Source organism: Bufo bufo, chromosome 3 (assembly GCF_905171765.1).
Source record: "Bufo bufo chromosome 3, aBufBuf1.1, whole genome shotgun sequence".
NCBI classification, from domain to species: Eukaryota; Metazoa; Chordata; class Amphibia; order Anura; family Bufonidae; genus Bufo; species Bufo bufo.
In genome coordinates this window covers 361,219,400-361,244,392 of record NC_053391.1, presented here as the reverse complement: position 1 = coordinate 361,244,392, position 24,993 = coordinate 361,219,400, and the positions used below count along the sequence as shown (strand labels likewise).

The 24,993-nt window shown below is 42.7% G+C and overlaps 1 protein-coding gene across 1 annotated transcript in view; it reads left to right on the top strand.

Moving 5' to 3' along the window:
• Positions 1–24,993, top strand: part of RIMS3 (regulating synaptic membrane exocytosis 3) — a 135,347-nt gene that overhangs the window by 68,962 nt on the left and 41,392 nt on the right. The window contains exons 2-3 of the mRNA XM_040424526.1: positions 16,166–16,307; positions 19,167–19,279. Of these exons, the coding sequence (XP_040280460.1) occupies positions 16,166–16,307; positions 19,167–19,279 (255 nt within the window). The remainder of the gene's footprint in view (positions 1–16,165; positions 16,308–19,166; positions 19,280–24,993) is intronic.

The following is a 24,993-nucleotide window of genomic DNA, read 5'->3' as shown; positions in this document are numbered from 1 at the left end:
AGGAATCCCTCGGGAAATCATTTGCTGGAGATGTCGGGCCCCGGGTCACATGGTAGCCCAGTGTCCGCTCACCACGGAGCCCATGGACTGTTCTGCAGGGCGGCGCAGTTCCTTCTTTGCGCAGCCAGCTTGCAGCGCCATACCCACAGGGGGGGAGGGACCCTAGATGTGTACACTAACCGTCAATGGAACTCTGGTCTCAGGACTGTTGGACTCAGGGAGCTTGGTCACCCTGATCTCGGCCTCTCTTCCTCATGTGTTGGTCTCTGGGAAAAATCTGGGAGTCACATGTATTCATGGGGACACCAGAGTTTACCCGGTGGCCCAGGTTACGCTGGAGACGGGGTGGGCTGCCCTGACCCACCATGTGGGAGTAGTGAAATGCTTACTGCATGAGGTTATTATTGGTCGTGACTGCCCCCTGCTCTGGGACCTGTGGGCAAAGGTTGCTATGCCAAATCGCCCCGCAGGCCCATGCAACCCTGTGGGTGGGGGTCCAGAGGCGACCCAGGAGTTTCCTCTGACTGTCCTGCTAGGAGACAATGAGGAAGAGGATACCCCAGAGGAAAATGTCCCCGACTTGGAGGTATCCCGGGGAAAGTTTGGTACGGCCCAACTTCGAGATTTGACCTTAAAAGGGGCACTAGAGAATGTGGAGGTCCTTAATGGGGTTCCGCAAGAGCCCGGGGTCGACCAACGGTTTCCACACTTTGCCCTGAATCAGGATCTATTATACCGGGTGACCAAGATACGGGACGAAGTGATAGAGCAGCTACTAGTCCCGGGACCATATCGACGTATGGTTATGGACATGGCCCATTCCCATGTGTTAGGTGGTCACCTGGGTGCAGACAAAACACTTGAGAGGGTCCTACAACGATTTTATTGGCCGGGGTGTTACCGAGAGATTAGGGAATTCTGTCAATCGTGTCCAGTTTGTCAGGTCACTTCCCCGGTAGCACATTTCCGTAGCCCTCTCGTCCTCCTTACCAATCATTGAGGTCCCCTTTGAAAGGATAGCAATGGACCTGGTAGGCCCATTGGTGAAGTCCGCTAGGGGGCATCAGTACATCCTCGTAATCGCTGATTACGCTACCCGGTACCCCGAGGCTGTTCCCCTACGGAACCCCACATCCAAAAATATTGCCCGGGAGTTGTTCCATGTCTTCTCCCGAACGGGTATTCCCAAAGAGATTCTTACAGATCAGGGGACCCCGTTTATGTCAAAAGTGATGAGGGAACTGTGCAAAGTTTTAAGAGTCACTCAGCTGCGAACCTCCGTATACCATCCTCAGACGGATGGCCTTGTGGAGCGTTTTAATAAGACCATAAAGGCCATGCTGAGGAAGGTAGAGAAGGATGGGCGGGACTGGGATTGTCTGTTACCATACCTACTGTTCTCTATTAGAGAAGTGCCCCAGTCCTCCACAGGTTTTTCACCCTTTGAATTGCTATATGGCAGACACCCCAGAGGTCTCTTGGATGTGGCAAAGGAAACGTGGGAAAGTAAGGCCACTCCCTACAAAAGTGTAGTAGAGCATGTAGCACAGATGCAAGAGAGGATGGCGAGGGTGATGCCCATTGTAAAGGAACATATGCTTCAGGCTCAGGAGGCACAGGCCCGGGTATATAATAGGTCCGCTTGTCTAAGACAGTTTAATCCGGGAGATCGGGTGTTAGTGTTAGTTCCTACTGTCGAAAGCAAATTCCTAGCCAAATGGCAGGGTCCCTACGAGATAGTGGAAAAAGTGGGGGAGGTCAACTATAGGGTACACCAGCCAGGGAAGAGAAAGCCCTACCAGATATACCATGTCAATCTTATCAAACTCTGGAAGGAGAGAGACCCACCTGAAGCTTCTTGCCTGGTGGCTCAACAGGGGTCCACCATCGAAGCTGTTAAAATCTCAGAGACCCTATCCCCCTCCCAAAAACAACAGTTTAGGGAACTGCTGCAGAGGAATACAAATCTCTTCACAGAAACCCCCGGCCGTACAAATGTGATAGTACATGAGATCCTCACAGATCCCCAAGTGAGAGTGAACTTAAAACCCTATAGGATCCCTGAAGCCCGCCAGGCCGTGATTTCTTAAGAGGTTAGGAGGATGATGGAGCTAGGGGTGATTGAAAGGTCAAAAAGTGGCTGGTCCAGCCCCATAGTGTTAGTGCCAAAACCAAACGGGGAGTGGAGATTCTGCAATGACTACCGCAAGCTTAATGAAGTGTCCACAGTTGATACTTACCCTATGCCCAGGGTAGATGAGCTGGTCGAACGGCTAGGCCCCGCAAGGTATATTAGCACCTTAGATCTCACTAAAGGATACTGGCAGATCCCACTGTCGCAAGAGGCTAAGGAGAAGACTGCGTTCTCTACACCTGAGGGGTCTTTTCAGTATGTAAGAATGCCGTTTGGCTTGCAGGGGGCCCCTGCCACCTTCCAAAGAGCTATGGACCAAGTACTACGGCCCCATAAAGAGTATGCCGCGGCGTACTTAGATGACATTGTCATTTTTAGTCGCGATTGGGAAAGCCATCTCAGAAAAGTTCAGGCCGTCCTTGATGCTCTAAGGAAGGCGGGGTTTACGATAAACCCAGCCAAATGTGCCCTAGGCATGGAGGAAACCAGATACCTGGGCTACGTAGTGGGAAGAGGGGAGATTAAACCCCAGCTTAACAAGGTAGAAGCCATTCAGAATTGGCCCCGTCCACTAACTAAGAAGCAGATCAATGAGGAAGACGTGTCGATATGGCATGTCAAGAGAGCGTCGTCTGTCATCTGGGGATCCTGTGGGGTCATCTCCATCGGGGTAATCCATGGTGGGTAGGTGGCTTTGGTCGTGGGTTTATTCTATGGTGAATCATTCCGTGCTCAACCCAATTTAAAGTGGGGTGATAGGCAGTAATGGTGGAATTAAGGAATAAAAAGTAAAATCTGACAAGGCACAAGAGAGCGGATCCCTGTACACAATTCTATCGATATGTTATGTGCTGTATGTCTATTCCGCACCTATTTGTAACACTATATACAGTGTACGATTTTCCTTAAAACAAATCCAATGCTGTAAGTTTTTTTGCACATGTATTGTAATCATTGTACACGTATTTATTGTGATACCTTGTATGCCTTTCCAGTTGCACTGAAGAAGGCTATTAAGCCGAAAACATTTTTTTTGACTGGAACCGCACTAAATAAAGCTTTATACTGAAATTCAAAGTGGAGTACAGGAGTCCTTTTACACTATATATCTGGTTTGGGAACCATCTCCTAATACCCACGCTATCCAATTGGAGAGCTATCCAACCTTATAACGTCTTAAGAAGCAGATCAAGGCATTTCTGGGTATTGTAGGCTACTATAGGCGGTTTGTCCCCAGGTTTGCAGAAATAGCGGTTCCCCTGACTGACCTGACAAAGGGCACAAAGTCTGCTATGGTGAGGTGGTCCCCAGAAGCGGAAAGGGCCTTTCAAGAGCTTAAACAGGCCCTGTGTAAGCAACCAGTGTTGATAGCCCCGGATTTTTCCTGTAAGTTTGTAGTCCAGACCGATGCCTCCGATGTAGGTCTGGGTGCAGTCATGTCTCAGGTAGTGAATGGAGAAGAGCACCCAGTGATGTACCTGAGTAGAAAACTGTCCCCAGCAGAAAGGAATTATGCTATCGTTGAGAAGGAGTGTCTGGCCATAAAATGGGCACTAGACTCCCTTAGGTACTATTTACTAGGAAGGAGGTTTAGGTTAGTGTCAGACCATGCTCCCCTAAGGTGGATGCGAGAGAAGAGGGGGAATAATGCCCGAGTTACCCGCTGGTTCCTTGCACTTCAAGATTTCTCCTTCTCAGTAGAACACAGGCCAGGCAAGATGCAAGGGAATGCAGACGCCCTGTCAAGGGTACACAGTCTGGGGGCTAAAGATGTCCAAGCCCCCGGCTTTGGACAGAGGGGGGGGGGGATATGTGAGAAGGCACAAGGTGCCATAATAGATGATAGATACGTGTCACCGAGGTGCCTGGCCTCAGTGAAATGAACCGGCAATGTTTTGTCAGTAACCCTAGGTTACTGACAGTTGCTAGAGGTAGTTTAGCTGCTAGCTGCAGCTGATCCGGGCCGGGTTTCATTGGAGTAGTCAAAGAGCAGGGTGGGATGACTACTCCCACGTATCCAGGCCAGGTGCCTATTTAAGCCAGGAATCCCAGGAGAGCTGGGGGTGTGGTTCCTAGTCTGGAAGTGTAACAGACTGGGAGTAAAGCTGTGTGGTGTGTAGCTGTGTTGCTGTGGATAAGCCTGCCATTGCCTATTTTTCCCCTCTCCAGCGGATGGTGGAACTCTGGAACTACAGAGGACTGTGAGTTATACCACTTCATACGAACTGTGTTTCTTTCTGTTTACCCGCTGAAGTAAGCGAGCATTTGTTAAGGCTGTGTTTAACAAAATAAAAGACTATTGTTTAAACGACACCTGAAGTCACTGTTTGAGCTGATCCCCACAGTATGTATTCACCCCCTTTGTTAGGAAGCCCATAAAGAGCTCTGGTGTAACCAATTACCTTCAGAAGTCACATAATTGGTGAAATGATGTCCAGCTGTGTGCAATCTAAGTGTCACATGATCTGTCATTACATACACACACCTTTTTTGAAAGGCCCCAGAGGCTACAACACCTAAGCAAGAGGCATCACTAACCAAACACTGCCATGAAGACCAAGGAACTCTCTAAACAAGTAAGGGACACTGTTGTTGAGAAGTCAGGGTTAGGTTATAAAAACATATCCAAATCTTTGATTATCCCCAGGAGCACCATCAAATCTATGATAACCAAATGGAAAGAACATGGCGCAACAGCAAACCTGCCAAGATATGGCCGCCCACCAAAATTCAGGGATCGGGCAAGGAGGGCATTAATCATAGAGGCAGCACAGAGATCTAAGGTAACCCTGGAGGAGCTTCAGAGTTCCACAGCAGAGACTGGAGTATCTGTACACAGGACGACAATAAGCCGTACGCTCTATAGAGTTGGGCTTTAAGGCAGAGTGACCAGAAAAAAAACATTACTTTCAGCTAAAAACAAAAAGGCACGTTGTGAGTTCGCGAAAAGGCATGTGGGAGACTCCCAAAATGTATGGAGGAAGGTGCTATAGTTTGATGAGATTAAAATTTTACTTTTCGGCCATCAAAGAAAACGCTATGTCTGGCGCAAACCCAACACATCACATCACCCAAAGAACACCATCCCCACAGTGAAACATGGTGGTGGCAGCATTATGCTGTGGAGATGTTTTTCAGTAGCCGATACTGGGAAACTGGTCAGAGTTGAGGGAAAGATGGATGGTGCTAAATACAGGGACCTGTACCACTCTGTGTGTGATTTGAGGCTAGGACAGAGGTTCACCTTCCAGCAGGACAATGACCCCAAACACACTGCTAAAGCAACACACACGAGTGGTTTAAGGGGAAACATGTAAATGTGTTGGAATGGCCTAGTCAAAGCCCAGATCTCATTTCAATATAAAATCTGTGGTCAAACTTAAAGATTGCTGTTCACAAGCGCAAACCATCCAACTTGAAGGAGCTGGAGCAGTTTTGCAAGAAGGAATGGGCAAAAATCCCAGTGGTAAGATGTGGCAAGCTCATAGAGACTTATCCAAAGCGACTTGGAGCTGTGATAAATTTGTCATAAATTTGGTGCAGGCACACAAAGCAGAGCCAGACTTAAAACTGATGCAAAAACAGCCTTAAATGATAAATGACCCCAAACTTTGTAGGGAGCTGGCAATGAACAGAGTTTGCATGTTTGTGCTGTTTCCATATTAATTTTAACAAGTATACTGCTTATTTCCCACATACCATCCTTTGCACATCAACCTTAGTGCGCATTTGTGTATTGTGTTCATTACTAGGGACAGGGATATCTGTTAGGTATTCTCATATTTTACAAATAAATCTAGTGTGAAAGGGGTTCTCCAGGATCACAATACTAATGACCTATCCTCAGGATAGTTCATTAATATCAAATCGGTGGGGGTCTGACTCCGAGGTCCACCACCGATCAGCTGTTTGAAAGGGACGAGAGCTGCAACCTCCTCACAGCATACCAAGCACAGTTCTGTACATTGTAAAGCAGCTGTGTTTTGTATTGCAGCCCAGGCCCATTCACTTTAATGGGACTGAGCTGTACAGAGGCCATGTAATAAACGTGAAGTATCTGGCCTAGGAAGAGGCTGCAGAACTCACCAGAGCGCTGCAGCCTCTTCAAATAGCTGATCTTCAGAGGTCCCTTGAGTTGGACCTATCCTGAGGAAAGGTCATCAATATTTTACACTCGGAGAACCCCTTTAAACTGAGATTTACTGTGTTACATACCATCTATTTGAATGATTCAGTAATGCTTGCTACATCTGTATGTTGCCATATAACTTCCTTCTCATACAGGAAATAGCTAACTACTAGTAGGTAGGAGTATATAGTAGGCATAATGTAATTATTTGAATGACTAAAGGACCATATAAGTGCTTGAGCATCATGCTGGATAGTACAGTATCACAATTCCTACTAAGATACTAGTTCATATTGACTGTAACACATAATCCTCCGTTTAAAGATGCATTTCCAGACAGTGCCCCTAAAAGACCAAGCACTGGTTGCGCTGAAAAGAAAGCACTTAAACACTAATGGATCCCAGTTACACTAATGTCTTTCCAGCATATGAAATTAAATTAATAACAAGTGACACAGCTCCTCCAGACTCTTACTGAGAACCACAGAAGGTGAAAGTTTGCCTCGCTTCTTCCCACTGCTTCACAAACATCTCAATTAACCGTAATACATGAGATGACAATGGTTTACACAGATCTGTATCACTCTGTGATTATGAGCATACAGAAAAAACAAATGCCCAAATCTGATTTAACCTCTTAACAGTCACTTTAAAATTGGAAAAACCCTCCCAAAAATGTCACTTTTTTATTGTAGATTTTTATTGTGTCTGCAGTAAATCTTGTTGGCGCACAACTCAGGGGACAGTATTGCATTGTTAAGCCCTTAGTGACATCATTAATTTTAGCCTTAAGGACCAATAATATTTTCCCCCTTTGTGGTCCAGCAGTCATAACTTTTTAATTATTTCTTAATTTTTTTTTTATTTTGCTGGATTAGATGTAGGTTTTTTGAGGAACCATTGGGGTATATACAGGGTGGGCCATTTATATGGATACACCTTAATAAAATGGGAATGGTTGGTGATATTAACTTCCTGTTTGTGGCACATTAGTATATGTGAGGGGGGAAACTTTTCAAGATGGGTGGTGACCATGGCGGCCATTTTGAAGTCAGCCATTTTGAATCCAACTTTTGTTTTTTCAATAGGAAGAGGGTCATGTGACACATCAAACTTATTGGGAATTTCACACGAAAAACAATGGTGTGCTTGGTTTTAACGTAACTTTATTCTTTCATGAGTTATTTACAAGTTTCTGACCACTTATAAAATGTGTTCAATGTGCTGCCCATTGTGTTGGATTGTCAATGCAACCCTCTTCTCCCACTCTTCACACACTGATAGCAACACAGCAGCAGAAATGCTAGCACAGGCTTCCAGTATCCGTAGTTTCAGGTGCTGCACATCTCGTATCTTCACAGCATAGACAATTGCCTTCAGATGACCCCAAAGATAAAAGTCTAAGGGGGTCAGATCGGGAGACCTTGGGGGCCATTCAACTGGCCCACGATGACCAATCCACTTTCCAGGAAACTGTTCATCTAGGAATGCTCGGACCTGACACCCAACAGTCACCTGTTCCAACAGTCTTGGAGGGATCTATCCAATGTGGGTTAGTGTCAGACCAATAGCGGTGGTTTTATTTGTTAACTTCACCATTCACATAAAAGTTTGCCTCATTACTGAACAAAATCTTCTGAGTAAACTGAGGGTCCTGTTCCAATTTTTGTTTTGCCCATTCTGCAAATTCAGTGCGCCGATCTGGGTCATCCTCGTTGAGATGCTGCAGTAGCTGGAGTTTGTAAGGGTGCCATTTGTGAGTAGCTAATATCCGCCGAAGGGATGTTCGACTAAGGCCTCCTGCACACGACCGTTGTGTGCACCCGTGGCCGTTGTGCCGTTTTCCGTTTTTTTTCGCGGACCCATTGACTTTCAATGGGTCCGTGGAAAAATCGGAAAATGCACCGTTTTGCAGCCGCATCCGTGATCCGTGTTTCCTGGCCGTGAAAAAAATATGACCTGTCCTATTTTTTTCACGGCCAACGGTTCACGGACCCATTCAAGTCAATGGGTCCGTAAAAGAACACGGATGCACACAAGATTGGCATCCGTGTCCGTGATCCGTGGCCGTAGGTTAGTTTTTATACAGACGGATCCGAAGATCCGTCTGCATAAAAGCTTTTTCAAAGCTGAGTTTTGACTTCGTGAAGACTCAGAACCGACAGTATATTCTAACACAGAAGCGTTCCCATGGTGATGGGGACGCTTCTAGTTAGAATACACTACAAACTGTGTACAAGACTGCCCCCTGCTGCCTGGCAGCACCCGATCTCTTACAGGGGGCCGTGATCAGCACAATTAACCCCTTCAGGTGCGGCACCTGAAGGGGTTAATTGTGCTGATCACGGCCCCCTGTAAGAGATCAGGGCTGCCAGGCAGCAGGGGGCAGACCCTCCCCCCCTCCCCAGTTTGAATATCATTGGTGGCCAGTGCGCCCCCCCCCCTCTATTGTAATAATTCGTTGGTGGCACAGTGTGCGCCCCCCATCGGCCCCCCCTCCCTCTATAGCATTAACAACATTGGTGGCCAGTGTGCGGCCTCCCATCTCGCCCCCCCATCATTGGTGGCAGCGGAGTTCCGATCGGAGTCCCAGTTTAATCGCTGGGGCTCCGATCGGTAACCATGGCAACCAAGACGCTACTACAGTCCTGGTTGCCATGGTTACTTAGCATCCCATCCCCCCCCCCCCCCCGATCATTGGTGGCAGCGGGTTACTAGCAATAGTACAATAGTAGAAAATTCATACTTACCGGCTGCTGCGATGTTCGTGTCCGGCCAGGAGCCCCACCTACTGGTCTGTGCGGCGCATTGCTAAATGAACTGTCACTTACCAGTAGGAGGAGCTCCCGGCCGGAAGCAGACATCGCAGCTCCCAGGTAAGTATGAATCTTTTACTATTGTACTATTGCTAGTAACCCGCTGCCACCAATGATCGGGGGGGGGGGGAGATGGGAGGCCCCACACTGGCCACCAATGTTGTTAATGCTATAGAGGGAGGGGGGCCGATGGGGGGCGCACACTGTGCCACCAACGATTTATTACAATAGAGGGAGGAAGGGGGAGGGGGGGCGCACACTGTGCCACCAACAAATTATTACAATAGAGGGAGGAAGGGGGGGGGGGTGCGCACACTGTGCCACCAACGATTTATTACAATAGAGGGAGAAAGGGGGGGGGGGCCGCACTGGCCACCAATGATATTCAAACGGGGGGGGGGGGGGGGGGGGTCTGCCCCCTGCTGCCTGGCAGCCCTGATCTCTTACAGGGGGATATGATAGTACAATTAACCCCTTCAGGTGCGGCACCTGAGGGGTTAATTGTGCTGATCACGGCCCCCTGTAAGAGATCGGATGCTGATAGGCAGCAGGGGGCAGTCATATACACAGTTTGTAGTATATTCTAACTAGAAGCGTCCCCATCACCATGGGAACGCCTCTGTGTTAGAATATACTGTCGGAAATGAGGTTACACGATCTAACTCATATCCGACAGTATATTCTAACATATAGGCGTTCCCATGGTGATGGGGACGCTTCAAGTTAAAATATACCATCGGATTGGAGAAAACTCCGATCTGATGGTATAAAAGGGACTCCAGACTTTACATTGAAAGTCAATGGGGACGGATCCGTTTGAAATGGCACCATATTGTGTCAACGTCAAACGGATCCGTCCCCATTGACTTGCATTGTAATTCAGGACGGATCCGTTTGGATCCTCCAAAAATCAAGGAAGACCCACGGACGAAAAAACGGTCACGGATCACGGAAAAACGGGACCCGTTTTTGCGGACCGCAAAAAAATACGTTCGTGTGCAGGAGGCCTAATGCCACTCTCCAGTGACATGCGGCGAGTGCTACGCTGTGGGCTCTTGCTGAATGAAGCTAGGACAGCCACTGATGTTTCTTCATTAGAGACAGATTTCATGCATCCACATTTTGGCAAATCCAACACTGAATCAGTTTCACGAAATTTAGCAAGCAGTTTGCTAACTGTAGCATGGGAGATGGGTGGTCTCGTAGGGTGTCTTGCATTGAAATCTGCTGCAATGACCCGGTTACTGCGTTCACCAGACATCAATTCCTATCCGCTCCTCACGTGTTAACCTCGGCGACATGTCAATGGCTGTAAACAAAGAGAAACGTGTAAATAACTCATGAAAGAATAAAGTTACGTTAAAACCAAGCACACCATTGTTTTTCGTGTGAAATTCCCAATAAGTTTGATGTGTCACATGACCCTCTTCCTATTAAAAAAACAAAAGTTGGATTCAAAATGGCCGACTTCAAAATGGCCGCCATGGTCACCACCCATCTTGAAAAGTTTCCCCCCTCACATATACTAATGTGCCACAAACAGGAAGTTAATATCACCAACCATTCCCATTTTATTAAGGTGTATCCATATAAATGGCCCACCCTGTATAGTGTAGGAAATAACTTTTATTTTTATTTTTTTAGGGGGAAAGATAAAAAAAGGAATTATTATTATTTACAGCGTTCACTGAGTGGTAAAAATAAAAATTTTATTATGTGGGTCACTACAATGATGATAATGCCACATTTCCATATATTTTTTTACAAATTTTCCTTTCCTCCTGCAGCTGTCAAATCTGCAACTGCTCCCTTATTCTTCTCCAGACTGACAGTGGGGGCAGCTTCTCATATGTCTGCTTTGGAATTGTTTGGAAGCTGACATTCCAAGCTTCCATACTATACCAGAATCACAGCAATATATTCAGTACATGGGAAGATATCACTGTTAAAAATCGGGATGCAGTGAAAGTAAAAGCAGGTTTTACCCTACGATTATTCCTGACTCCATTTTTAACAGTGATATCTGTTGCTGACCATTAATCTTGGGATTTAGTGGATTTCCATAAATTAGGATCTAGGTTGGGATTTGGCAGGACAATTGACAACTACAAACCGGATTCCCAAAAAGTTGGGACACTATACAAATCGTGAATAAAAACTGAATGCAATGATGTGGAGATGGCAACTTCTAATATTTTATTCAGAATAGAACATAAATCACGGAACAAAAGTTTAAACTGAGAAAATGTACCATTTTAAGGGAAAAATATGTTGAATCAGAATTTCATGGTGTCAACAAATCCCAAAAAAGTTGGGACAAGGCCATTTTCGCCACTGTGTGGCATCTCCCCTTCTTCTTACAACACTCAACAGACGTCTGGGGACCGAGGAGACCAGTTTCTCAAGTTTAGAAATAGGAATGCTCTCCCATTCTTGTCTAATACAGGCCTCTAACTGTTCAATCGTCTTGGGCCTTCTTTGTTGCACCTTCCTCTTTATGATGCGCCAAATGTTCTCTATAGGTGAAAGATCTGGACTGCAGACTGGCCATTTCAGTACCCGGATCCTTCTCCTACGCAGCCATGATGTTGTGATTGATGCAGAATGTGGTCTGGCATTATCTTGTTGAAAAATGCAGGGTCTTCCCTGAAAGAGATGACGTCTGGATAGGAGCATATGTTGTTCTAGAACCTGAATATATTTTTCTGCATTGATGGTGCCTTTCCAGACATGCAAGCTGCCCATGCCACACGCACTCATGCAACCCCATACCATCAGAGATGCAGGCTTCTGAACTGAGTGTTGATAACAACTTGGGTTGTCCTTGTCCTCTTTGGTCCGGATGACATGGCGTCCCAGATTTCCAAAAAGAACTTCGAATCGTGACTCGTCTGACCACAGAACAGTCTTCCATTTTGCCACACTCCATTTTAAATGATCCCTGGCCCAGTGAAAACGCCTGAGCTTGTGGATCTTGCTTAGAAATGGCTTCTTCTTTGCACTGTAGAGTTTCAGCTGGCAACAGCGGATGGCACGGTGGATTGTGTTCACTGACAATGGTTTCTGGAAGTATTCCTGAGCCCATTCTGTGATTTCCTTTACAGTAGCATTCCTGTTTGTGGTGCAGTGTCGTTTAAGGGCCCGGAGATCACGGGCATCCAGTATGGTTTTACGGCCTTGACCCTTACGCACAGAGATTGTTCCAGATTCTCTGAATCTTCGGATGATGTTATGCACAGTTGATGATGATAGATGCAAAGTCTTTCCAATTTTTCGCTGGGTAACACCTTTCTGATATTGCTCCACTATCTTTCTGCGCAACATTGTGGGAATTGGTGATCCTCTACCCATCTTGGCTTCTGAGAGACACTGCCACACTGAGAAGCTCTTTTTATACCCAATCATGTTGCCAATTGACCTAATTAGTGTTAATTGGTCTTCCAGCTCTTCGTTATGCTCAAATTTACTTTTTCCAGCCTCTTATTGCTACTTTTCCCAACTTTTTTGGGATTTGTTGACACCGTGAAAATTGGAATCAACGTATTTTTCCTTTAAAATGATACATTTACTCGGATTAAACGTTTGATCTGTCATCTACGTTCTATTACAAATAAAATATTGACATTTGCCATCTCCACATCATTGCATTCAGTTTTTATTCACAATTTGTATAGTGTCCCAACTTTTTTGGAATCCGGTTTGTACTACAACTATTGTACTTTATGTGGGTTTTACGTTTGCTTTCCACAATTCTGATGTTGATAGCTTAGTCTAAGGATGGGTCATCAGTAAAATAGTACGAGAAAACCTCTTTTCACTTAATTCAATAATAAATGTGTAATAAGCTCATAAGGCTTCCCAAAGTGAGCAGGCAGGCTGGCAGCCAGACTTTTACAGTGAGACTCTATGGCTGTGCGAAGGGAAGTAGTGGATTTGACAGAGAACTGAACTCCAACCCCTAGACATATTATGAAATAAATTAGCACAGGATTTTGGACAAAAAACTAACAAACATGGTCTTAATAGATATGTGTCATTCTTTTTTTTATTTGTGTAATATATAGGGGCAGTGATACTGACCATTTTTTTTATATACTTTAATTACTGAAATCGTACATTTTTGTATTAGAAAAATAGCTCTTAAGTGGCCCATTTTGAGCCTTAGCAATTCTACTCTGTCTTCTGTTTCCATAACACATTCAGACAGAGGAGCGTTGCTAAGGCTCAAAATTGGCCAATTTAGAGCTCTTTTTCTAATAGAAATGCACGATTTCAGTAATTAAAGTATATTGCAAAAATGGTCAGAATCACTGTCCCTATAAATTCCAAAAAAGAATAAAAAATTTTAGTTACACTTTAAGCCATACTGTATGTCACATCTCTGCATTTTCTTTCTTCACATGATCCCTCTTTTTATCTTCAGCACCTCTTCTTCCAATATATGCAATGATTTATTATTATTTTGCTACTTCCTCTCATTTATCATGTGCAGAGTCCAGTGATGCATGAGATATAGGAATTGGGGTAATATCTGACTAAACATTACTTGAGTAAGTGTACAGTCAGGTCCATAAATATTGGGACATCGACACAATTCTAAAATTTTTGGCTCTATACACCAGCACAATAAATTTGAAATAAAACGAACAAGATGTGCTTTAACTGCAGACTGTCAGCTTTAATTTGAGTGTTTTTACATCCAAATTAGGTGCATGGTGTAGGAATTACAACAGTTTGCATATGTGCCTCCCACTTGTTAAGGGACCAAAAGTAATGGGACAGAATAATAATTAGAAATCAAACTTTCACTTTTTAATACTTGGTTGCAAATCCTTTGCAGTCAATTACAGCCTGAAGTCTGGAAGGCATAGACATCACCAGAAGCTGGGTTTCATCCCTGGTGATGCTCTGCCAGGCCTCTACTGCAACTTTCTTCAGTTCCTGCTTGTTCTTGGGGCATTTTCCCTTCAGTTTTGTCTTCAGCAAGTGAAATGCATGCTCAATCGGATTCAGGTCCGGTGATTGACTTGGCCATTGTATAACATTCCACTTCTTTCCCTTAAAAAACTCTTTGGTTGCTTTTGCAGTATGCTTTGGGTCATTGTCCATCTGCACTGTGAAGCACCGTCCAATGAGTTCTGAAGCATTTGGCTGAATATGAGCAGATAATATTGCCCGAAACACTTCAGAATTTATCCTGCTGCTTTTGTCAGCAGTCACCTCATCAATAAATACAAGAAAACCAGCTCCATTGGCAGCCATACATGCCCACGCCATGACACTACCACCACCATGCTTAACTGATGAGGTGGTATGCTTAGGATCATGAGCAGTTCCTTTCCTTCCCTATACTCTTCTCTTCCCATCACTCTGGTACAAGTTGATCTTGGTCTTATCTGTCCATAGGATGTTGTTCCAGAACTGTGAAGGCTTTTTTAGATGTCGTTTGGCAAACTCTAATCTGGCCTTTCTGTTTTTGAGGCTCACCAATGGTTTACATCTTGTGGTGAACCCTCTGTATTCACTCGGGTGAAGTCTTCTCTTGATTGTTGACTTTGACACACATACACCTACCTCCTGGAGAGTGTTCTTGATCTGGGCAACTGTTGTGAAGGGTGTTTTCTTCACCAGCAAAAGAATTCTCCTGTCATCCACCACAGTTGTTTTCTGTGGTCTTCCGGGTCTTTTGGTGTTGCTGAGCTCACCGGTGAGTTCCTTCTTTTTAAGAATGTTTCAAACAGTTGTTTTGGCCACACCTAATGTTTTTTTCTATCTCTCTGATGGGTTTGTTGTGTTTTTTCAGCCTAATGATGGCTTGCTTCACTGATAGAGACAGCTCTTTGGATCTCATCTTGAGAGTTGACAGCAACAGATTCCAGATGCAAATAGCACACTTGAAATGAACTCTGGACCTTTTATCTGCTCACTGTAATTGGGGTAATGAGGGAATAACACACACCTGGCCATGGAACAGCTGAGAAGCCAATTTTCCCATTACTTTTGGTCCCTTAACAAGTGGGAGGCACATATGCAAACTGTTGTAATTCCTGCACCGTTCACCTGATGTGGATGTAAATACCCTCAAATTAAAGCTGGCAGTCTGCAGGTAAAGCACATCTTGTTTGTTTAATTTCAAATCCATTGTAGTGGTGTATAGAGCTAAAAATGTTAGAATTGCGTCCATGTCCCAATATTTATGGACCTGACTGTATATAGCAAATCTCATTTTGCTATTACAGTATATGGTCAGCGCTAAAAGTTAGAAGATCTTTATTTTACATACTTACAGACAAGTTTATAAACAATACTATACTATTTTAAGTTCTAATCATACCCAATTGAACATGGATGTACTTTCATTTGCCACAATGAGACTTATTTTTTTTTAAAGAGAGAGTGTCACCATGAAAAGGCAGAGCAATCTGCAGTCGGCATGTTACAGAGCAGGAGGAGCTGAACAGATTGATATATTGTTTTTTGGAAAATGATTCACTAGAACTTGTTAATTTATGCATTTATATATCTGCTCTTTCTGAGTTTGGTTGCACACAGGGCCGTCAGTGATTAATAGTATTCTCTGTGTTAGTCAGAGATATTTGTCAGTCACTGAAGAGACGGTCTATTCTGCTATTATCATGATTGGTAGCATTCTCGGTTAAGTGAATATACCTAGATAAGACGGCCCTGTGTACAACTGAACTCAGAAAGAGAAGAAACCTAAAGGTATAAATTGCAAGTTTTACTGAATATTTTCCCACAAAACTATATATTAATCTGCTCAGCTTCTACTCTATAACATGCTTCTGTTCTATAACATGATGCCTTCAGAAGAAGGTGTCAATTTCAAGTCTCTTCTGTGTGTCTGATGATTTTTTTTCTGCCAGTAACTATGATCAAGAAATGTATTAGAAATAACAAAAATTCAATTTTGTTACCCAAGATCAAATGGAAAACACTAGACTAATTAGGCTCATGTGTTATATAGCTAAAATGATTGCAGTACAATTCCAAGATATTGTAAATTAGAAGGTCCTTTGCATATTCACTCAGAGCTATAGTGTAATTCTGTCTTGTTTATGTTCACAGATGGTACAACAAAGAAACTGCGCAGTAATATCAGGCGCAGCACAGAGACGGGTATTGCTGTGGAGATGAGAAATCGGATGACTAGACAAGGCAGTCGAGAATCCACAGATGGTAGCACAAATAGTAACAGTTCTGATGGCACGTAAGTCTGATTCCTTTATTCTGCGCAATTTCATGTGTTCCTCTCTTCTGTTACTGTACAGTTCTTTCAAATACAAGTTACATTGTGCCTCCTTAAAGGAGTTTTCCGAGATTTTTATACTGAAGACATATCCTCTGGATAGGTCATCAGCATCTGAATGGTGGGGGTCCCACACCCGGGAACCCCGCCAAACAGTTGTTTGAGAAGGCAGCGGCGCGTCTTTGAATTCCGCTGCCTTCTCTCTGCTTTTCCTATGCAGAGTGATGACACTTTCATGTGTCATGTAGCCTCGGAGCAGCTCAGCCCCATTCAAGTGAATGGGGCTGAGCTGAGATACCAAGCACAGCTGCTACACAATGTACGGCACTGGACTTGGTAAGCTGTGAGAAGGCACCAGCGCTCACAGGAGTGTCGCTGCCTTCTCGAAACAGCTAATTGGCGGGTTTCCCAGGTGTCTGACCCCACGGATCATCAGTTAAAAAATCCTGGAAAACCCTTTTAATTCTGCATTATTATTTTTAATAATTGACATTATAATATAGAGTATATAAGGGATTCTGGTACTCATCAAGTGGATAGGATAAGCTGCAGTATGTGTATGGACGAGTGCCATCCAACCATATATACAGTGCCTTGAAAAAGTGTTCATACCCCTTCATGTGTCATGTGGCCTAGGAGCAGCTCAGCCCCATTCAAGTGAATGGGGCTGAGCTGAGATACCAAGCACAGCTGCTACACAATGTACGGCACTGGGCTTGGTAAGCTGTGAGAAGGCACCAGCGCTCACAGGAGTGTCGCTGCCTTCTTGAAACAGCTGATTGGCGGGTTTCCCAGGTGTCTGACCCCACGGATCATCAATTAAAAAATCCTGGAAAACCCTTTTAATTCTGCATTATTATTTTTATTAATTGACATTATAATATAGAGTATATAGGTGTGCACTCAGATGAGAAGGGATTCTGGTACTCATCAAGTGGATAGGGTGAGCTGCAGTATGTGTATGGACGAGTGCCTTCCATCCATATATACAGTGCCTTGAAAAAGTATTCATACCCCTTGAATTTTTCCACATTTTTTTCACGTTATACCCACAAACTTAAATGTATTTTATTGGGATTTTATGCGATAGACCAACACAAAGTAGCAAGTATGTGTAAAGGGAAAAGGAAATGAAACCTCGTATTCAAAACTTGAATTTGTATTCAGCCCACAGTACTCCTAAATAAAATCCAGTTTGATCAATTGCCTTCACAAGTCACCTAATTAGTAAATAGAGTTCACCTGTGTGCAGCTTATACTCATTATAACTACATCTGTTCTGTGAATGCCTCAGTGGTTTGTTAGTGAAAACATTAGTGATCAAACAGCATCATGAAAACCAAGGTACACACCAGACAGGTCAGGGATAAAGTTGTGGAAAAGTGTAAAGTAGGGTTAGGTTATAAAAATAAATAACACAAGCTCTGAACATCTCACAGAGCACTGTTCAAGCCATCATCCAAAAATAGAAGGAGTATGGCACAACTGCAAACCTACCAAGAAATGGCCGTCCACCTAAACTGACAGCCCAGGAAAGGAGAGCACTAATTAGAGAAGTAGCCAAGAGGCCCATGGTCCCTCTGGAGGAGCTACAGAGATCCACAGCTCAGGTGGGAGAATCTGTCCACAAGACTATTAGTCACGTACTCCACAAATTTGGCCTTTATAGAAGACTGACAAGAAGAAGAAGCCATTTATGAAAGCAGCCCATAAGAAGTCCTGTTTGCAGTTTGCCACAAGTCATGTAGGGGACCCAGCAAACAGGTGGAAGAAGTTGCTCTGGTAAGATGAGACAAAATTTTACTTTTTGGCCTAAATGAAAAACGCTATGTGTGGTGGAAAACTAACACTGCACATCACACTAAACGAACCATCCCCACCATGAAACATGATGATGACAGAATCATACGGTGGAGGTGCTTTTCTTCAGCAGGGACAGGGAAGATGGTCAGAGTTGATGAAAAGATGGATGGAACTAAATAAAGGGCAATCATGGAGGAAAATCTGTTAGAGGCTGCCAAAGATTAGAGACTAGGGTGGAGGTTCACCTTCCAGCAGGACAATGACCTTAAACATACAGCCAGAGCTACAATGGAATAATTTAGACCAAAGCATATTCATATATTACAATGGACCAGTCAAAGCCCAGACCAAAATCTCCCTGAGAATCTGTGTCAAGACCTGACAATTGCTGTTCACAGATGCTCTCTATAAAATCTGACTGAGCTTGAGCTATTTTGAAAAAAAGAATAGACAAAAATTTCAGCCTCTAGCTGTTCAAAGCTGGTAGAGACACACCCCAAAGACTTGCAGCTGTAATTGCAGCAAAAGGTGATTCTACAAAGTATTGACTCAGGGTGGATGGCATATCATGCATCATTTTCTTGTCACTTCACACATACCTGCTACTTTGTGTTGGTCTAACACATAAAATCCCAATAAAATACATTAAAAAAATTATGCATATAAATTATGTATATAAATATTAGAATTATCTCCTTCAAATAAATCACTTGTTTGGTATTTTCTAGTACCTCTATGATCATTTAGCCAATAGCATGATAAAAGGTCCTTCCACTTAATGGCTCATATTAGCTGGCATTGCCACGGACTTCAGCATCATTAAGTATGCAAGTATACCTGCAAGAACGGCAATGTTTAATGAAGACCTCTAAAATGAAATAAAAATGTTTCCACGACACATTGTTCCTCAAATAGATTTCTTCCATACAGTTCACTTGAATTTTTTATCACACTATCAATTATTCCATGACTTTTATCACCCTAATATTCAAAAATATCTCTCTTTACCATTTTCAGATTTATCTTTCCTACCACACGACTAGGAGCAGAGAGCCAGTTCAGCAATTTTCTTGATGGACTTGGACCAGCACAAATTGTGGGAAGACAAACTCTTGCTACACCTCCCATGGGTGAGTAGTTACAGGTGCCACCTTGTCACTGGTTTGGAAACTTGGGTATCCATGAATTGGCAAACTTAGGTGTGTGGGCATCCATTCTCCTAGTAGGTAAACCCTTTTAATTAAAAAGAAAATCATTGCTTGCCTTTCTTTCAAGTTGACCACATAAAGTATTGACACAGGCATCATGCAGAAATAATAAACCTTATTTATTAGTTAATACTTTGGCCAAAGTATACAACCCCCAGCAAGTGTCTTTTTCTTCTTGGGAGTCTCTACACTACAGCTGGCATACACATTAGATAACTGTTGGCCAAAAGATTGTTCAGCAGACAGTTATTTTTCTTAATTGCTCCAAGCCGAGCATGAATATGTCCAAAACAGGGAAAGGGCAGAAAACCGCTACCTGAGAACAAAGGGATTCAACTTCCTGATCTTTTTCTCCCCCAACTTCTACCAGGGGAGAGTAGGCTGGTTCTACCAAAATCATCATGTTCATCCGACCTTTATCTAATGTGTATGGCCAGCTTGACCTTACAAACAAATCACAGAAAGTAAAATAAACTGACTTAATATCATAGGATGGGTTAAAATAGTAATATAGTTTGTATATTGTAATATTGATCCAGAGCAAAGCAAAAAACATGAGGTAGAAGCCAATTTTCTCACCTTTAGTTTTACACCTGTGGTAAAGGTATCTGGCAATCTGTTTCGGCTGAGGAACTGCTTGCCGAAGTTCACCAGATCCAGCCTAGCCGGATACGGCCATTCACCGCCAGACTCCATTGACCATAATGGGATCTGGCGGGGATTGTCCGGTTTCTGGCATGAGCACCAGGTTCCTCTGCCGCAACAACCTGCCGGATACCTTTACCACAGGTGTGAAAGTAGCCTTTGGTAAAACTTCAAATATGGAATCAGAATAAGTCCCTAGATCAATGAGCCTTCTCCAGACCTATCGCTAGTTATCTATTAACTATGACTTGTAATATTATTACACTCAACAAAGGCGTCCAGGCCCCTTTTGAACTCTTTTACTAAATTTACCATAATGACTTCCCCTGGCAGAGCTTTCCATAATATCAATACTCTTACAGTAAAGAATTCCATTCTACATTGGTATAGAAACCGTCTTTCCTCTAGGCAGGTGATGCCAAAATGTTATAACTATACTTCATAGGATAGAATTAGTATTTACCTATGATGCATTTATACATCTTTTTTTTTTTTTTGTTTATAAATTTTTATTTCATTTTTCCAACCATTTACAATTTTTCAGTAAATAGCATTTTTACATCCATATCAATTTTTATTCATATTATATTTATATGTATTACCCCCCTCCCCCACCCTTTGCACGCCGCTTGCTCCTTCCAAAAGGGAAGGAGAGAGAAAAAAATATATATTAAAAAAATAAATAGTCTCTCCTCTCCTCTTCAATCCAATCCCCATCCCCCCACCTCTCCACCTCCCCCCCAGCCCCCGGTCTCCGCTCTTCCTCCCCAAGACCACTCAGTTTTTATTTAACCATTTCTGCCATAACGTAGCGAATCTGCTATTTTTTTTCCTACCAAATTAAATTCCTCCCTGGCAAGCGAAACTCCAACCGAGCCCTCCCATTCCTTGACCATGGGAGCAACACTCCCCCCAGAATCCAACAATGCATTTCCTGGCCTGAAATAGCAGTTTAGAAGCTAACTCTCGATGTTGAGGGACATCCATTCCATCCATCACTCCCAAGATACATTCTTCAAATTGCCTTGGCACTTTAAACTGATGGTATTCCTCTATTTTTTCATAAACCTTTCCCCAGTACTCTTGGATTTTTACGCATGTCCATAATACATGTATATCATCCACTCCTACCTCACCACATTTTGGACACTTAAACTCTTTGGACTTGTAGCACTTCATTAACATATTGGGAGAATAATATTGGCGATACAGTATATTAAATTGAATAATTCTATGAGAAAAATTCCTTGAAACCTTATTTTTGGCCTGTATGGCCAATTCCCAGAAATCTTCCCGTTGAGAATATAGGTCGCTTCGCCATTTATACCTTTAACTATCAATTGCTCTTCCCTTGGTCTTTTGGTGTAACAAGCATTGATATATTCTTGAAACCAGTTTCTTCCCTGGTGTTAATTTGATAATGTTGACTAAGGGCTGCGGTAGGGCAGTTATTTTTGCACCTTTTCCTAGCGTCTTATTCAGTGCTTGTTTTAATTGAAAATAAAAAAAATCAAATCTATATTTTTTTAGTTGACAGTTATCTTTAAGTTTTTCATAGGGAATTATATCCCCTTCTGCCCATATCTGGCCTATTTTATATATTCCATGTTTCCACCAGATTTTTTGTTCAATCGATTTTAATTCTGTGAGATAAATATTATCCCACAGTATAGTGTCAGCATGAAAACCACTCTGAGGCCACAGGTCTCTTGCCACCTTCCAAATTTTAGCCATCAGCACAATTAAAGGGTGTCTTATTACGTTCCTGTTGCATTAAAGTGCCTGCTTCCAGTATTTGAAAAATATTAAATTTTTCCAATCTTTTATTAATCCCTGCTATTATATTCTTGTATCTTTGCGTGTTACTCCATGTTATCATATTTTTTATATAACCAGAAACAAAATAGAGTTCCAAGTCTGGTACTGATAATCCACCCTCCTTCTCCTGAATGCACAATATTTGTGCCTTTATCCTCGGTTTTTTCCCACGCCATATTAAGTCCGTTAATAAACTAGTTATTATTTTAAAAAATCTTTTGGGGATCATCGCCAGTGTGTTCCACAAAATATAGTTCAAAGCAGGTAATAAACACATTTTCACCAGAGAGATACGACCAGCCATCGAAACATTCAATCTTTTCCAAACCTCTATTTTCTTCCTCATTTCTTGTATTTTTGGGACCACATTCAGCTGTACATAGTCCCTGGGATTTGGGGTGATCTGGATACCCAGATATTTAACAGGTTCATTAATCTTCTTAATTTCCAGCATCCCCGGTATAAAATTGTTCAGAGGCTCAATCGGGACACAAGCTGATTTAGACCAGTTTATTCTAAGACCGGAATACTTGCCAAACTGATCAAATACTTGAAAAATCCTAGAAAGTGACCCATGTGAACCCACAAACAGCATAATGTTGTCTGCACACAGGGCAATTTTCTCCTCATAAGTACCATACCTAAACCCCACAATATCTTTGTCTTGCCTAATCATATTGGCCAGCGGCTCCATAGCTATAGCAAATAGTAGAGGAGAAAGGGTGCATCCCTGTCTAACCCCCCTACCAATATGTATGTTATCTGAATATTCTCCATTTACTATCACCCTTGCGGAAATTTCGGTATATAATAACTTTATCCAAGAAACAAAGCTATCTCCAAATCCCATTCTCCGCAATGTACCCATCAAAAAGGGCCCTTCTATGGTATGGAAAGTCTTTGAGGCATCTATGGTTGCAATCATCCGTTCTCCACTGTTTGTGGGTTCATACTGGGTGTTTACAAAATATCTCATAATGTTATCAGTTGTAGTTTTCCCTGACATGAACCCCGATTGATCCTGATGAACAAGGACCGAAACTATACTCCTAAGTCTAGTTGCCAAAATCCTAGCCAGTATTTTATCAGTATTAATTAAGGAAATTGGGCGGTATGAGTCCGGAAGAGCTGCATCCTTCCCAGGTTTTAAAATAAGTGTAATTAATGCTTCTCGCAGGGTATCTACTAATTTCCCTATCTGCTTCGAGGTCTCCCACATCATAAGCATTTTCGGTATTAATATTTCTTTGTATTGGGCATAAACCTCAAACGGAATACCATCTATTCCTGGGGCCTTGTTCTTTGTTATCCTAGATAATGTATCATTCACTTATGAAGGAGTTAAAGGAGCTTCTAGGGACTTGCATTGATCTATTGTTAGCCTAGAAATATAAATTTCATCCAAAAAATGCTGTATCTGTATCTGTTCCGAGCTTTTTTGTATTTTGCTACTATAAATGTCTGCAAAATATTCTATAAGTAATTCTATTTTAGCCATTTGTTCAGTAATTTTATATCCCGATTCATCAACTAGGCAATGGATGTAATTATTTTTGTTTGTTTGAGCTGCTACCAAGGCCGCTAACTTTTTTCCCGGTATATGTGCATAAATATAGTTGTCCCTTACATAGTTTTCTTTTTGATGTTCTGCCAGCAAGAATAGTTTGTCTTTTAAATTAGAGGCTTTCTCTGTCCACGCGGTATAATTTTGCTCTGTAGGGTTCGCAACGTACTTTTTTTCATTTTCTTCTGTCTCTTTTTCCAAATTATTTATTTTCTCTCTTGTTCCTTTCTTATACATTACTTTATATTTTGTATTAATCCCTCTAATAAAGGCCTTTGCGGCCTCCCATACCATATTAACTGACGCTGAACCTTTATTTATATCAAAGAACTCTATTATCTCCTTCAAGATCTTACTGTGTGTACCCATCATATTTATCCATCCTATATTTATATTCATCCCTCTTTTTTTTTTATTGTTTTTATATTTATATTAATTGGGTTGTGATCCGAAATCCCACGTTGTCCATATTTAACCCCATCAATATCTAGTGATCCTTTATTATTTGTGAAAGCTAACTCAATATTTTCTTAATTTTGGATGCATAACCCTCCAAATATCAATCCATCCCATCTCCTCTGTAATATTTTTAAATTTTGATCCCATACAAAGAACTGGCGTGTTGCTTATTTTACATCTATCTAATCTTACATCCATTACATTGTTAAAATCCCCCACCACTAAAAGTGATTTATCCCCCACCTTGAGTGCAATGTCGTGTATTTTTATAGGACGTCAATTTTAAAGGGTGGTGGTATGTACACACTTACTATCATCCAAGCTCTTCCTTCCAGTATACAATCGAGCAAGACATAGCAGACCTCCCTATCTACAACTACTTTCACTATTTTTATATCTATATTCCGGTGTATTCCTCACCCCTCTCGCATATGAGGAATATACTGAGTGGGAGGAGTGCTGCATCCACGGCCTGGAGACCCCAGCCAGCGTCTCGACCGTCAGGTGAGTTTCTTGCAGACAGACTATAGCAGGGAGAGACCTATGTATTGCATCAAAGACCGCAACTCTCTTTATACCCCTACTCAAGCCCCTAATATTCCACGAGATAATTCTCATGTATTTTTTTTTATCTAGTCGCTATCTGGATAGTTCGGGTCCCAAAGGGCGGGAGGGAGAGAGGAGCACAGAGTGAGAAAGAGGAGAAGAGGAGAGAAGGAGGAAAAATAAAAAAATCCCACACAAACGTCACGCCTAACCCCCCCTTCCATCCCTTCTGAATGAGCCAGGATAGCCTCAGCCCTGGTTCTCTAACATAGCATTTCCCCCCTCAGCCCGCCCCCAGCCCATACCGCTCAGCTCTTTATCTTTTCTTTAGTCCATTCTCTAACCGCTTCTGCTGTGTCAAAAAAACAAGTTTTATTTTCCCATTCAATCCTCAGCTTAGACGGGAACATCATCGAGTACTTCACATTATTTAAACGCAGCATTTTTTTCACATCTGTAAATCGACCTCTTTCATTTACCGTTTCCTGTGCATAGTCATAGAATAACATTACTACTGTGCCTGAGTATTCTAACCTCCCTCTCTTCCTTGACCTACGTAATATCTCCTCCTTATCCCTAACTGACAATAAGCTAAAGCTAATGA